The following is a 13,532-nucleotide window of genomic DNA, read 5'->3' as shown; positions in this document are numbered from 1 at the left end:
CACACATACTGGTGTTATACTGCGACCAGCAATCGCCTCAGCCTGGATGTGCAGTGCTGGGTTGGCGTGGTCGGATTCCCTGACTGAAAATATTGATACCCTAGATAGGGACAGTATATTATTGCCTATAGAGCATTTGAACAGCGGAATATTTGCCGACTGGCATCAAGTCTAAGTGCGTTGTCCATTTCTGCCAGTAGAGGGTTATGGACACGACAGTGGTCAGTTGATGCGGATTCCAAACGGCATTTGGAACTATTGCCTTATTAAGGGGAGGAGTAATTTGGGGTCGGTCTTTCAGACCTGGTGGCCACGGCAACAGCTGGGAAATCCACGTTTGTACCCCAGGTCGCCTCTCAACATAAGAAGACGCCGTATTATCAGGCGCAGTCTTTTCGTGGGCAAGCGGGCAAAAGGTTCCTCATTTCTGCCCCGTGACAGAGGGAGAGAAAAAAGGCTGCAGAAATCAGCCAGTTCCCAGGAACAGAGGCCCTCTCCCGCCTCTGCCAAGCCCTCAGTATGACGCTGGGGCTTTACAAGCAGAATCAGGCACGGTGGGGGCCCGTCTCAATGAATTTCAGCGCGCAGTGGGCTCACTCGCAAGTAGACCCCTGGATCCTTCAGGTGATATCTCAGGGGTACAAATTGGAATTCGAGACGTCTCCCCCTCGCCGTTTCCTAAAGTCGGCTTTACCGATGTCTCCTTCTGACAGGGAGGCAGTATTGGAAGCCATTCACAAGCTGTATTCCCAGCAGGTGATAATCAAGGTACCCCTCCTGCAACAGGGAACGGGGTATTATTCCACACTGTTGTGGTACCGAAGCCGGACGGCTCGGTGAGACCGATTCTAAATCTAAAATCTTGAACACTTACATACGGAGGTTCAAATTCAAGATTGAGTCACTCAGAGCAGTGATTGCGAACCTGGAAGAAGGGGACTACATGATGTCTCGGGACATCAAGGATGCTTACCTTCATGTCCCAATTTACCCTTCTCACCAAGGGTACCTCAGGTTTATGGTACAGAACTGTCACTATCAGTTTCAGACGCTGCCGTATGGATGGTCCACGGCACCCCGGGTCTTTACCAAGGTAATGGCCGAAATGATGATACTCCTTCGAAGGAAGGGAATTTTAGTTATCCCTTACTTGGACGATTCCCTGATAAGGGTAAGATCCAGGGAACAGTTGGAAGTCGGTGTAGCACTATCTCAGGTAGTGTTGCGGCAGCACGATTGGATTCTCAATATTCCAAAATCGCAGCTGATTCCGACGACTCGTCTTCTGTTCCTAGGGATGATCCTGGACACAGTCCAGAAAAAGGTGTTTCTCCCGGAGGAGAAAGTCAGGGAGTTATCCGAGCTAGTCGGGAACCTCCTATAACCGAGCCAAGTCTCAGTACATCAATAAAATGGTTCTGGGAAAAATGGTGGCTTCCTACGAAGCAATCCCATTGGGCAGATTCCACGCAAGAACTTTCCAGTGGGACCTGCTGGACAAATGGTCCGGGTCGCATCTTCAGATGCATCAGTGGATAACCCTGTCACCAAGCACAAGGGTGTCTCTCCTGTGGTGGTTGCAGAGTGCTCATCTTCTAGAGGGCCGCACATTCAGGACTGGGTCCTGGTGACCACGGATGCCAGCCTGCGAGGCTGGGGAGCAGTCACACAGGGAAGGAATTTCCAGAGCTTATGGTCAAGCCTGGAGACATCACTTCACATAAATATCCTGAAGCTAAGGGCCATTTACAATGCTCTAAGCTCAGCAAGACCTCTGCTTCAAGGTCACCCGGAGTTGATCCATTCGGACAACATCACGGCAGTCACCCACGTAAACAGACAGGGTGACACAAGAAGCAGGAGGGCAATGGCAGAAGCTGCAAGGATTCTTCGCTGGGCGGAAAATCATGTGATAGCACTGTCAGCAGTATTCATTCCGGGAGTGGACAACTGGGAAGCAGACTTCCTCAGCAGACACGACCTCCACCCGGGAGAGTGGGGACTTCACCCAGAAGTCTTCCACTTGTTTATAAAAACTCGACAAGTATTGCGCCAAGTCAAGGGGCCCTCAGGCAATAGCTGTAGACGCTCTGGTAACACAGTGGGTGTACCAGTCAGTGTATGTGTTCCCTCCTCTGCCTCTCATACCCAAGGTACTGAGAATTATAAGATAGAGAGGAGTAAGCACTATATTCGTGGCTCCGGATTGGCCAAGAAGGACTTGGTAACCGGAACTTCAAGAGATGCTCACGGAGGATCCGTGGCCTCTACCTCTAAGAAGGGACCTGCTCCAGCAAGGACCCTGTCTGTTCCAAGACTTACCGCGGCTGCGTTTGACGGCATGGCGGTTGAACGCCGGATCCTGAAGGAGAAAGGCATTCCGGATGAAGTCATTCCTATCCTGATCAAAGCCAGGAAAGATATAACCGCAAAACATTACCACCGCATTTGGCGAAAATATGTTGCGTGGTGCGAGGCCAGTAAGGCCCCGACGGAGGAATTTTCAACTAGGTCGATTCCTACATTTCCTGCAAACAGGAGTGTCTATGGGCCTGAAATGGGGGTCCATTAAGGTTCAAATTTCGGCCCTGTCCATTTTCTTCCAAAAAGAACTAGCTTCAGTCCCTGAAGTTCAGACGTTTGTGAAAGGGGTACTGTATATACAGCCTCCTTTTGTGCCTCCAGTGGCACCTTGGGATCTAAATGTAGTTTTTGGGTTCCAAAAGTCACATTGGTTTGAACCACTTAAATATGTGGAGTTAAAATATCTCACATGGAAAGTGGTCATGCTGTTGGCCCGGGCCTGGGCCAGGTGCGTGTCAGAATTGGAGGCTTTATCCTGTAAAAGCCCTCATCTGATTTTCCATTCGGACAGGGCGGAATTGAGTACTTGTCCTCAGTTTCTCCCTAAGGTGGTTTTCAGCGTTTCACCTGAATCAACCTATTGTGGTGCCTGCGGCTACTAGGGACTTGGAGGACTCCAAGTTGCTAGACGTTGTCAGAGCCCTGGAAATATAGGTTTCCAGGACGGCTGGAGTCAGAAAATCTGACTCGTTGTTTATTCTGTATGCACCCAACAAGCTGGGTGCTCCTGCTTCTAAGCAGATTATTGCTCGTTGGATTTGTAGTACAATTCAACTTGCACATTCTGTGGCAGGCCTGCACAGCCAAAATCTGTAAAAGCCCATTCCACAAGGAAAGTGGGCTCATCTTGGGCGGCTGCCCGAGGGGTCTCGGCTTTACAACTTTGCCGAGCAGCTACTTGGTCAGGAGCAAATACGTTTGTAAAATTCTACAAATTTGATACCCTGGCTGAGGAGGACCTGGAGTTCTCTCATTTGGTGCTGCAGAGTCATCCGCACTCTCCCGCCCGTTTGGGAGCTTTGGTATAATCCCCATGGTCCTTACGGAGTCCCCAGCATCCACTAGGACGTCAGAGAAAATAAGAATTTACTTACCGATAATTCTATTTCTCGTAGTCCGTAGTGGATGCTGGGCGCCCATCCCAAGTGCGGATTGTCTGCAATACTGGTACATAGTTATTGTTACCAAAAAATCAGGTTATTGCTGTAGTGAGCCATCTTTTCTAGAGGCTCCTCTGTTATCATGCTGTTAACTGGGTTTAGATCACAAGTTATACGGTGTGATTGGTGTGGCTGGTATGAGTCTTACCCGGGATTCAAAATCCTTCCTTATTGTGTACGCTCGTCCGGGCACAGTATCCTAACTGAGGCTTGGAGGAGGGTCATAGGGGGAGGAGCCAGTGCACACCAGGTAGTTCTAAAGCTTTACTTTTGTGCCCAGTCTCCTGCGGAGCCGCTATTCCCCATGGTCCCTACGGAGTCCCCAGCATCCACTACGGACTACGAGAAATAGAATTATCGGTAAGTAAATTCTTATTTTAAGTTGTACATTTAAAATGTTTAATTATATTTTCAGGTTCTTAGTGCAAAAGTAGTTACTAATGCAAGAAGTCCAGGGGCAAAATGCTATGGGATTGTTACCATGTCCTCCAGCGCTGATGTTTCTAGGTGCATTTCTCATTTTCATCGCACAGAGTTGCATGGTCAGCAGATATCTGTGGAGAAGGCAAGTATGCTGGTCTTCCTTGCTTTCATATTGCCGCTCGTATGTGGGCTGGCATTAATGATCTTGATTTATCTATAGTGGAAGAGTGATACTTCAAAGAGAGACCAGAAGAAAGAGAGTGATGAGAAAACTGGGCTAGGCAGAACATCTGGAGATAGGAAAGCCTCTGGAGGAGACAAAAGCAGCAAGTAAGAGTCCTTTGTGCGTTAGTAGTATAAGTGGTATCTGTTTTCTGGTATTTATATCATGACTTTATTTATCAGGCCCCTTGGTTCAGTTAAGAAGGATGACAAAAAATCTGACAAACCGGAAAAAAAAGAAAGCAAAGATGGTAAGAAAGATGGCAGAGACAAGACTGACAGTGGCGCTGGTGGTTCTAGTCAAGATGCTTCAAAAAAGAATGAAGAGCGGAAACGGCCAGGTAGTCAAGCAGCCTTTTACATTGTGATGTGCAGAACTAACCGCTTTTCACATTTTAGCTGTTGAACGATTTCTACCGTGATGCTCAGCCATCAGCTGCAAAGAAACTGAGGGCAATATATAGCCATTTAAGAATGACTTTATTAAATGAGGACCATATGAAGTTATTTATTTTTCCTCTCTATAGTATGATAATCGTAATGCTACAATGTGAAAACGTAAGTGCAGCTGTTTTAGATGGCGGTATCTAATATAAGAAACCAGCTGTGCAGAAACTCTTAAGGTGGGTACACACTAATAGATATATCTGCAGATCAATTGATCTGCAGATATATCAATGGACGGATCGGGCAGTGTGCTGTGCATACACACTGCCCGATCCGTCGGGGACTGACGTCATGAACTGGGCGGGCGTGTACACACGCCCGCCCAGTTCAGCTGCCAATCACCGCCGGCCGCCGCAGCATGTGTACGGGCAGTTGGCCGACCGCCCCGTACACACAGCGACGCGCCAATATATTGGTAGATATGTTGGCTGTCGGCTGTGCTGCGCAGCCGACGCGATACGTCTGTGAACGACTGAGTTCACACTGGCCGACGGACCTGCGATATATCGGCCGTTCAAGAGAACGGCCGATATATCGACCAGTGTGTACGGGCCTTTAGAAGGGAGACTACACAGTTTACTTTTGGTGAACGCCTAAATAAATCTAATGGGGAAGAAAATGCTATGGTGAATGTATGAAAAGGAGTACATTTTGGTCCTGGTGTACTAAAATAGATCCTATGCTTGCTGGATTTATCGCACAATATACATCGCTATTGTAGGGACACTTTATTTTTAATTTTTATTTTTTTCATTTTATATTATACTTCCCTAATATTTAATGAGTTTGCTTTATCATGGCAGGCAAACATCCTGGACAGATGGTGGTAATAGACCAAACAAAAGGAGATCAGTTTTACATGAGGCCACAGATGAGAAGAGGACGGTTTGACAAAGTAAGTTTGCCCAACTGCCCATTATTCGGGGTACATGTGATCTTTGATAGCGTTTTGCTTCTTTTTTATTTTTGTGAGTTTTTAGTTTATATAATTGGGACCCTTTTCTCATAGTATGCTAGTCAATACAAAGTGCAGGGTGGGGATTTTATCGGTCTGAAATAAATAGCATGTAGCATTGCTGCCTCTGCTCGTGCTATGGCTTTGATTTTGATCAGGACCCTAACTACTTGGCGTTTGTATGGGTTTTTGTTACTTTGGTTTCTTCCCATAAATCAGAACATGCTGGTAGTTTTTTTTTTTTTTTTTTGGCTCTGCTGTCAAAGATGGACTCTAGTGTATGTTTTTAAAGTTTAAGATGTGTGCTCTACTGCGGCACAGACTATAAACCATTACATTTTCTTAGTACAGCACCATGTTGGCATTATAAATTATGATAAAGATACCTGAACTGTGATGCACTTACCTCTATCATCCATCTAGGGGATGCTGCGCACTTACACTTGGGTTAGAGTGTGTGAGTATGGAGTTTGGCACAAGCTATGAAAAGAACTAACTACTCCCCCTCTAACCCCTCCCATCAACCCCCTGTTCACTGGAAGTACTCCTCAGTTTTAGTTTTGTGCCTTGGAGTGAAGTCGCACTTTTTTTCTTTGTCCTAGCTTTTAGTTAGATTTTATTTATAATTGTTTTCTTGTTTGGTGTTTAGTCCCTAATGTTGGCGACAAACGCATCCAGGGTGAGAATAGTTTAGAAGAGGTTCTGTGAGCTCTATTTCTCACTCTGCACTGCCTCCGGAGAGTCACTACACCACTGAGGTCCCTGGGTTTTTCCCTTCCGGCTCAGAGTTCAGGGAGGCACTGGGTCAGGTAGGAACAGCCTCAGCCTACTGATGTATTTCTGGGCTGTGACCTTTCTCATACTAGCATATGACAGTTCCTCAGAGTGAGTCCCCGATGCTGTGTCTCTGCTGGCTGTATATTTGCTGTGCCCTGGCTGGGTCACTGTAAGGGCTGTATGAAGGACTGTATGTGGCTGAGGGGTGGCGCTGCTGACTCCTGGCACCAGCGGTGGCCAGGGGACACTGAAGGCAGTATTATAAAGTGCCTCAGGTACCGGGAAGGAGCCATTTTGTGCAGCTTCTTGCTGCATACTAAGTCCCTCTCTCTGTATTTCTTCAGCCATGAGGCAGTGACACAGCACACTAGTGCAAGAGTCCAATATGTATAGAGACCTAAGTTCTAGCCCAATTCTGAACAGAAACGTTGTTGTCATATTTATTGTAGGGAGTTGCTGGGTGTTTTGGCGCCCTCAAACCAGTCTAAACTGCCTCACCCGATTAGGCCCTGCCCCCAGCAGCACTGCAGGAAGCTTCTGATCACATGTCAGCAGCTCAGCATGAGGGGGAGGGGGGAGCACTGTCATTCTTTCCACTGAGATAGTGGGGCTATTGCTGTGATCAGTAACAAGCCCACAGGGTGGTAACTTTACAAGTGATCTGCCTATAGTATAATATACACAGTAGCAAGTATTCTGGGACTATTGCAGGTTTCTCTAACGTCCTAGTGGATGCTGGGGACTCCGTCAGGACCATGGGGAATAGCGGGCTCCGCAGGAGACAGGGCACATCTAAAAAGCTTTTTAGGTCACATGGTGTGTACTGGCTCCTCCCCCCATGACCCTCCTCCAAGCCTCAGTTAGGTTTTTGTGCCCGTCCGAGAAGGGTGCAAACTGGATGGCTCTCTTAAGGAGCTGTTTAGTAAAGTTTTTTTTTAGGTTTCTAATCAGTGATTCCTGCTGGCGACAGGATCACTGCAACGAGGGACTTAGGGGAGAGACTTGCAACTCACCTGCGTGCAGGAGGATTGAAGTTTTAGGCTACTGGACACTGAGCTCCAGAGGGAGTCGGAACACAGGTCAGCCTGGGGTTCGTCCCGGAGCCGCGCCGCCGATCCCCCTTACAGACGCTGAAGAAAGACGGCGGAACGGAGGTCCGGAAACAGGCGGCAGAAGACTTCACAGTCTTCAGAGAGGTAGCGCACAGCACTGCAGCTGTGCGCCATTGTTGCTACACGGCTCACTGACACGGTCACGGAGGGTGCAGGGCGCTGCTGGGGGCGCCCTGGGCAGCAATATAAATACCTATTTGGCAAATAAATACATCACATATAGCCATTAAGGCTATATGTATGTATTTAACCCAGGCCAGTTTTCCTAATAACCGGGAGAAAAGCCCGCCGTGAAAGGGGCGGAGCTTATTCTCCTCAGCACTCAGCGCCATTTTCCTGACCAGCTCCGCTGGTGAGGAAGGCTCCCACTCTCCCCTGCACTACAGAAACAGGGTTAAAGAGAAGGGGGGCATAAATTGGCGATATAATTATATATTAAGAGCCCATATATAGAAACAACACCTTCTAGGGTTGTTATATACATTATGGCGCTTTTGGTGTGTGCTGGCAAACTCTCCCTCTGTCTCCCCAAAGGGCTAGTGGGTCCTGTCCTCTATCAGAGCATTCCCTGTATGTGTGTGCTGTAGGTCGGTACGTGTGTGTCGACATGTATGAGGAAAATGTTGGTGAGGAGACGGAGAAAATTGCCTGTAATGGTGATGTCACTCTCTAGGGAGTCGACACCAGAATGGATGGCTTACTTATGGAATTACGTGATAATGTCAACACGCTGCAAGCCGGTTGACGACATGAGACAGCCGGCGGACAAATTAGTATCGGTCCAGGCGTCTCAGACACCGTCAGGGGCTTGTAAAAACGCCCATTTACCTCAGTCGGTCGACAGACACTGACACGGACACTGACCCCAGTGTCGACGGTGAAGAAACAAACGTATTTTTCCTTTAGGGCCACAAGTTACATGTTAAGGGCAATGAAGGAGGTGTTACGTATTTCTGATACCACAAGTACCACAAATAAGGGTATTTTGTAGGGTGGGAATAAACTACTTGTAGTTTTGCCTGAATCAGATAAATTAAATGAAGTGTGTGATGATACGTGGGGTTCCTCCGACAGAAAGTTATGGGCGGTATACCCTTTTTCCCGCCAGTAGTAAGGGCGAGTTGGAAAACACACCTTAGGGTGGACAAGGCGCTCACACGCTTATAAAAAACATGGCGTTACCGTTTCCAGATACGGCCGCCCTCAAGGAGCCAGCTGATAGGAAGCTGGAAAATATCATAACAGTATATACACACATACTGGTGTTATACTACGACCAGCAATCGCCTCAGCCTGGATGTGCAGCGCTGAGGGGGCTTGGTCGGATTTCCTGACTGAAAATTTTGATACCCTTGACAGGGACAGGATTTTATTGTCTATAGAGCATTTTAAGGATGCATTTCTATATACCGTATATACTCGAGTATAAGCCGACTTTTTCAGCACTTTTTTTTTGTGCTGAAAAAGCCACCTCGGCTTATACTCGAGTCAGTGCAGGCAGAGGCAGAGCAGTGTGAAGGAGGGACATGGAGCGCACAGCGCGCGGCGCTCCTGTGTCCCTCCTGCATCTCCGGCGGCAGCAGCGGCGGTTCTATTACAGGAAATACCCGTTCGTGACCTCTGATCACGAACCGGCACTTCCTATAATAGACCCGCCGCGGCCGCCGAAGATGCAGGAGGGACACAGGAGAGCCGCGCACGCTGTGTGCTTCGTGTCCCTCCAGAAGACAGCGCGGGATCGACGGAGGGGTAAGTAACAGCACTGTGGGGCATACCTGGCACTTGGGGAGGGAACGTATCTGGCAGCACTGTGGGGGCATATCTGGCAGCACTGTGGGGGCATATCTGGCAGCACTGTGGGGGCATAACTGGCAGCACTGTGGGGGCATAACTGGCAGCACTGTGGGGGCATATCTGGCAGCACTGTGGGGGCATATCTGGCAGCACTGTGGGGGCATAACTGGCAGCACTGTGGGGGCATATCTGGCAGCACTGTGGGGGCATATCTGGCAGCACTGTGGGGGCATATCTGGCAGCACTGTGGGGGCATATCTGGCAGCACTGTGGGGGCATATCTGGCAGCACTGTGGGGGCATATCTGGCAGCACTGTGGGGGCATATCTGGCAGCACTGTGGGGGCATATCTGGCAGCACTGTGGGGGCATAACTGGCAGCACTGTGGGGGCATATCTGGCAGCACTGTGGGGGCATATCTGGCAGCACTGTGGGGGCATATCTGGCACTATGAGGGCATATCTGGCACTGAGGGCTGTGTACGGCTAGAGCTGCATTTCCCACCCTAGGCTTATACTCGAGTCAATAAGTTTTCCCAGGTTTTTGTGGTAGAATTAGGTGCCTCGGCTTATATTCGGGTCGACTTATACTCGAGTATATACGGTATGTGTGATGCGCAGAGGCATATTTGCATTCTGGCATCAAGAGTAAATGTGATGTACATATCTGCCAGACGAAGACACGACAGTGGTCAGGTGAGGCAGATTCCAGACGGCATATGGAAGTATTGCCGTATAAAGGGGCGGTCCATTGGACCTGGGGGCCATGGCAACAGCTGAAAAATCCACCTTTTGTTACCCCGAGTCACATATTGGCAGAAAAGGACAGTCTTTTCAGTCTCAGTCCTTTCGTCCCCATACGGGCAGGCGGGCGAAGGCCAGTCATATCTGCCCAGGGGGAGAGGAAAGGGAAGAAGACTGCAGCAAGCAGCTCATTCCCAGGAACAGAAGCTCCTCACGGCTTCTGCCAAGTCCGCAGCATAACGCTGGGGCCGTACAAGCGGACTCAGGTGCGGTAGGGGGTCATCTCAAGAGTTTCAGCAACACTCGCAAGGGAACTCCGGGATCCTACATGTAATATCCCAGGTGTACATTGGAAATTCGAGACGTCTCCCCCTCACACAATTCACAGGCTGTATTCCCAGCAGGTGATAATCAAAGTACCCTTCTTACAACAAGGAAGGGGGTAGTATTCCACACTATATTGTGGTACTGAAGCCAACCGGCTCGGTGAGATCTGAAATATTTGAACACTTACATACAAGCGTTCAAATCAAGATGGAGTCACTCGGAGCAGTGATAGCGAACCAGGAAGAAGGGGACGATATGATGTCACTGGATATCAGGGACGTTTACCTACAGGTCCAAATTTGCCCTTCTCACCAAGGGTACTTCAGGTTCCTGGTACAGAACTGTCACTATCAGTTCAGACGCTGCCGTTTGGATTGTCCACGGCGCCCCGGGTCTTTACCAAGGTAATGGCCGGAATGATGATTTTTCTTAAAAGAAACATGGACGCTTTCCTGATAAGGGCAAGGTCCAGAGAACAGTTGGAGGTCGGAGTAGCACTATCTTAAGTAGTTCTACGACAGCACGAGTGGATTCTAAATATTCCAAAATCGCAGCTTTTTCCGACGACACGTCTACTGTTCCTAGGGAAGATTCTGGACACAGTCCAGAAAAACGTGTTTCTCCCAGTGGAGAAAACCAGGGAGTTATCCGAGCTAATCGGGATCCTCCTAAAACCAGGAAAAGTGTCAGTGCATCATTGCACAAGAGTCCTGGTAAAAATGGTGGCTTATTACGAAGCAATTCCATTCGGCAGATTTCCCGCAAGAACTCTTCAGTGGGATCTGCTGGACAAATGGTCCGGATCGCATCCTCAGATGCATCAGCGGATAACCCTATATCCAAGGAAAAGGGTGTCTCTCCTGTGGTGATTACAGAGTGCTCATCTTCTAGAGGGCCGCAGATTCGGCATTCAGGATTGGATGCCGGTGACCACGGAGGCCAGCCTGAGAGGCTGGGGAACAGTCACACAGGGAAAAAATTTCCAGGGAAGTGTGATTAAGTCTGGAGAATTCTCTCCGCATAAATAAGCTTAGAGCAAATTTATAATGCTCTAAACTTAGCTAGACCTCTGCTTCAAGGTCAGCCGGTATTGATCCAGTGGGATAACATCACGGCAGTCGCCCACGTAAACAGAAGGGCGGCACAAGAAGCAGGAGGGCAGTGAAAACTGCAAGGATTTTTCGCTAGGCGGAAAATCATGTGATAGCACTGTCAGCAGTGTTCTTTCCGGGAGTGGACGACTGGGAAGCAGACTTCCTCAGCAGGCATGACCTCCACCCGGGAGAGTGGAAACTTCATAGGGAAGTTTTTCAACATGATTGTGGACCGTTGGCAAAGACCAAAGGTGGACATGATGGCGTCCCGCCCGAACAAAAAACGGGACAGGTATTCCGCCAGGTCATGAGACCTTCAGGCGATAGCTGTGGATGTTCTGGTAACACCGTGGGTGTACCAGTCTGTGTATGTGTTCCCTCCTCTGTTTCTCATAACCAGGGTATTGAGAATTATAAGACATAGAGGAGTATGAACTATACTAGTGGCTCCGGATTGGCCAAGAGGGACTTGGTACCCGGAACTTCAAGAAATGCTCACAGAGGACTAAGGGCCTGGGGAGCTGAGAGGGACTTGATTCAGCAAGTACCATGCCTATTCCAAGACTTACCGCGGCTGCGTTTGACGGCATGGCGGTTGAATGCCGGTTCCTGAAGGGAAAAGGCATTCCATAAGAGGTCATACCTACCCTGGTCAAAGCCAGGAAGGAGGTGACCGCACAACGTCATCACCACATGGCGTGAAAATATGTTGCGTGGGTGAGGCCAGGAAGGCTCCACGACGGAAATTCAACTAGGTCGATTTCTACACTTCCTGAAAACAGGAGTGTTTTGGACCTCAAACTGGGGTTCATTAATATTTAAATTTCGGCCCTGTAGATTTTCTTCCAGAAAGAATTGACTTCAGTTCCTGAAGTCCAGATTGTAAAGGATGTATTGCATATACAGCTTTTTTGTGCCCCTAGGGGCACCGTGAGATCTCAACATAGTGTTGGGATTTCTTAAAATCATATTGGTTTGAACCGCTCAAATCTGTGGATTTGAAATATCTCACATGGAAAGTGACCATGCTGTTGACAAATATCTCACATGGGAAGTGACCATGTTGTTAGCCCTGGCCTCGGCCAGGCGATTGTCAGAATGGGCGGCTTTGTCTTACAAAAGCCATATTAAAATTTTCCATTTGAACAGGACAGAACTGGGACTCGTCTCCAGTTTCTTCATAAAGGGGTGTCAGCGTTTTCACCTGAAACAACCTCTTGTGGTGCCTGCGGCTACTAGGGACTTGGAGGACTCCAAGTTACTAGACGTGGTCAGGGCCCTAAAAATATATATATATATATATATATATATATATATATATATATATATATATATATATATATATATATATATATATATATATATATATATATATATATATATATATATATATATATATATATATATATATATAGTTAGGACGGCTGGAGTCAGAAAGTCTGACTTGCTGTTTATACTGTATACACCCAACAAGCTGGGTGCTCATGCTTCTAAGCAGTCTATTGCACGCTGGATTTGTAGTACAATTCAGCTTGCACATTCTGTGGCAGGCCTGCCACAGACGAAATATGTAGATGCCCATTCCACAAGGAAGGTGGGCTCATCCTGGGCGGCTGCCCGAGGAGTCTCGGCATTACAACTTTGCCGAGCAGCTACGTGGTCAGGGGAGAACACGTTTGTAAAATTTTACAAATTTTGATACTCTGGCTAAGGAGGACCTGGAGTTCTCTCATTCGGTGCTGCAGAGTCATCCGCACTCTCCCGCCCGTTTGGGAGCTTTGGTATAATCCCCATGGTACTGACGGAGTCCCCAGCATCCACTAGGACGTTAGAGAAAATAAGAATTTACTTACCGATAATTCTATTTCTCGTAGTCCGTAGTGGATGCTGGGCGCCCATCCCAAGTGCGGATTGTCTGCAATGCTTGTACATAGTTATTGTTACAAAAATCGGGTTATTACTATTGTTGTGAGCCATCTTTTCGGAGGCTACTTCGTTTTGTTATCATACTGTTAACTGGGTTCAGATCACAAGTTGTACGGTGTGATTGGTGTGGCTGGTATGAGTCTTACCCGGGATTCAAGATCCTTCCTTATTGTGTACGCTCGTCCGGG

The 13,532-nt window shown here is 48.1% G+C and overlaps 1 protein-coding gene across 5 annotated transcripts in view; it reads left to right on the top strand.

Moving 5' to 3' along the window:
- SLTM (SAFB like transcription modulator) overlaps nt 1-13,532 on the top strand; it is a 312,645-nt gene that overhangs the window by 257,528 nt on the left and 41,585 nt on the right. For all 5 annotated transcript variants that reach the window (XM_063926177.1, XM_063926176.1, XM_063926179.1 and 2 more), the window contains 4 exons: nt 3,940-4,089; nt 4,168-4,277; nt 4,353-4,510; nt 5,420-5,511. In XM_063926177.1, coding sequence (XP_063782247.1) covers nt 3,940-4,089; nt 4,168-4,277; nt 4,353-4,510; nt 5,420-5,511 — 510 coding nt within the window. The remainder of the gene's footprint in view (nt 1-3,939; nt 4,090-4,167; nt 4,278-4,352; nt 4,511-5,419; nt 5,512-13,532) is intronic.

The sequence above is a fragment of the Pseudophryne corroboree genome, chromosome 6 (genome assembly GCF_028390025.1).
Source record: "Pseudophryne corroboree isolate aPseCor3 chromosome 6, aPseCor3.hap2, whole genome shotgun sequence".
NCBI lineage: Eukaryota > Metazoa > Chordata > Amphibia > Anura > Myobatrachidae > Pseudophryne > Pseudophryne corroboree.
This window is presented reverse-complemented; position numbering and strand designations above follow the sequence as displayed.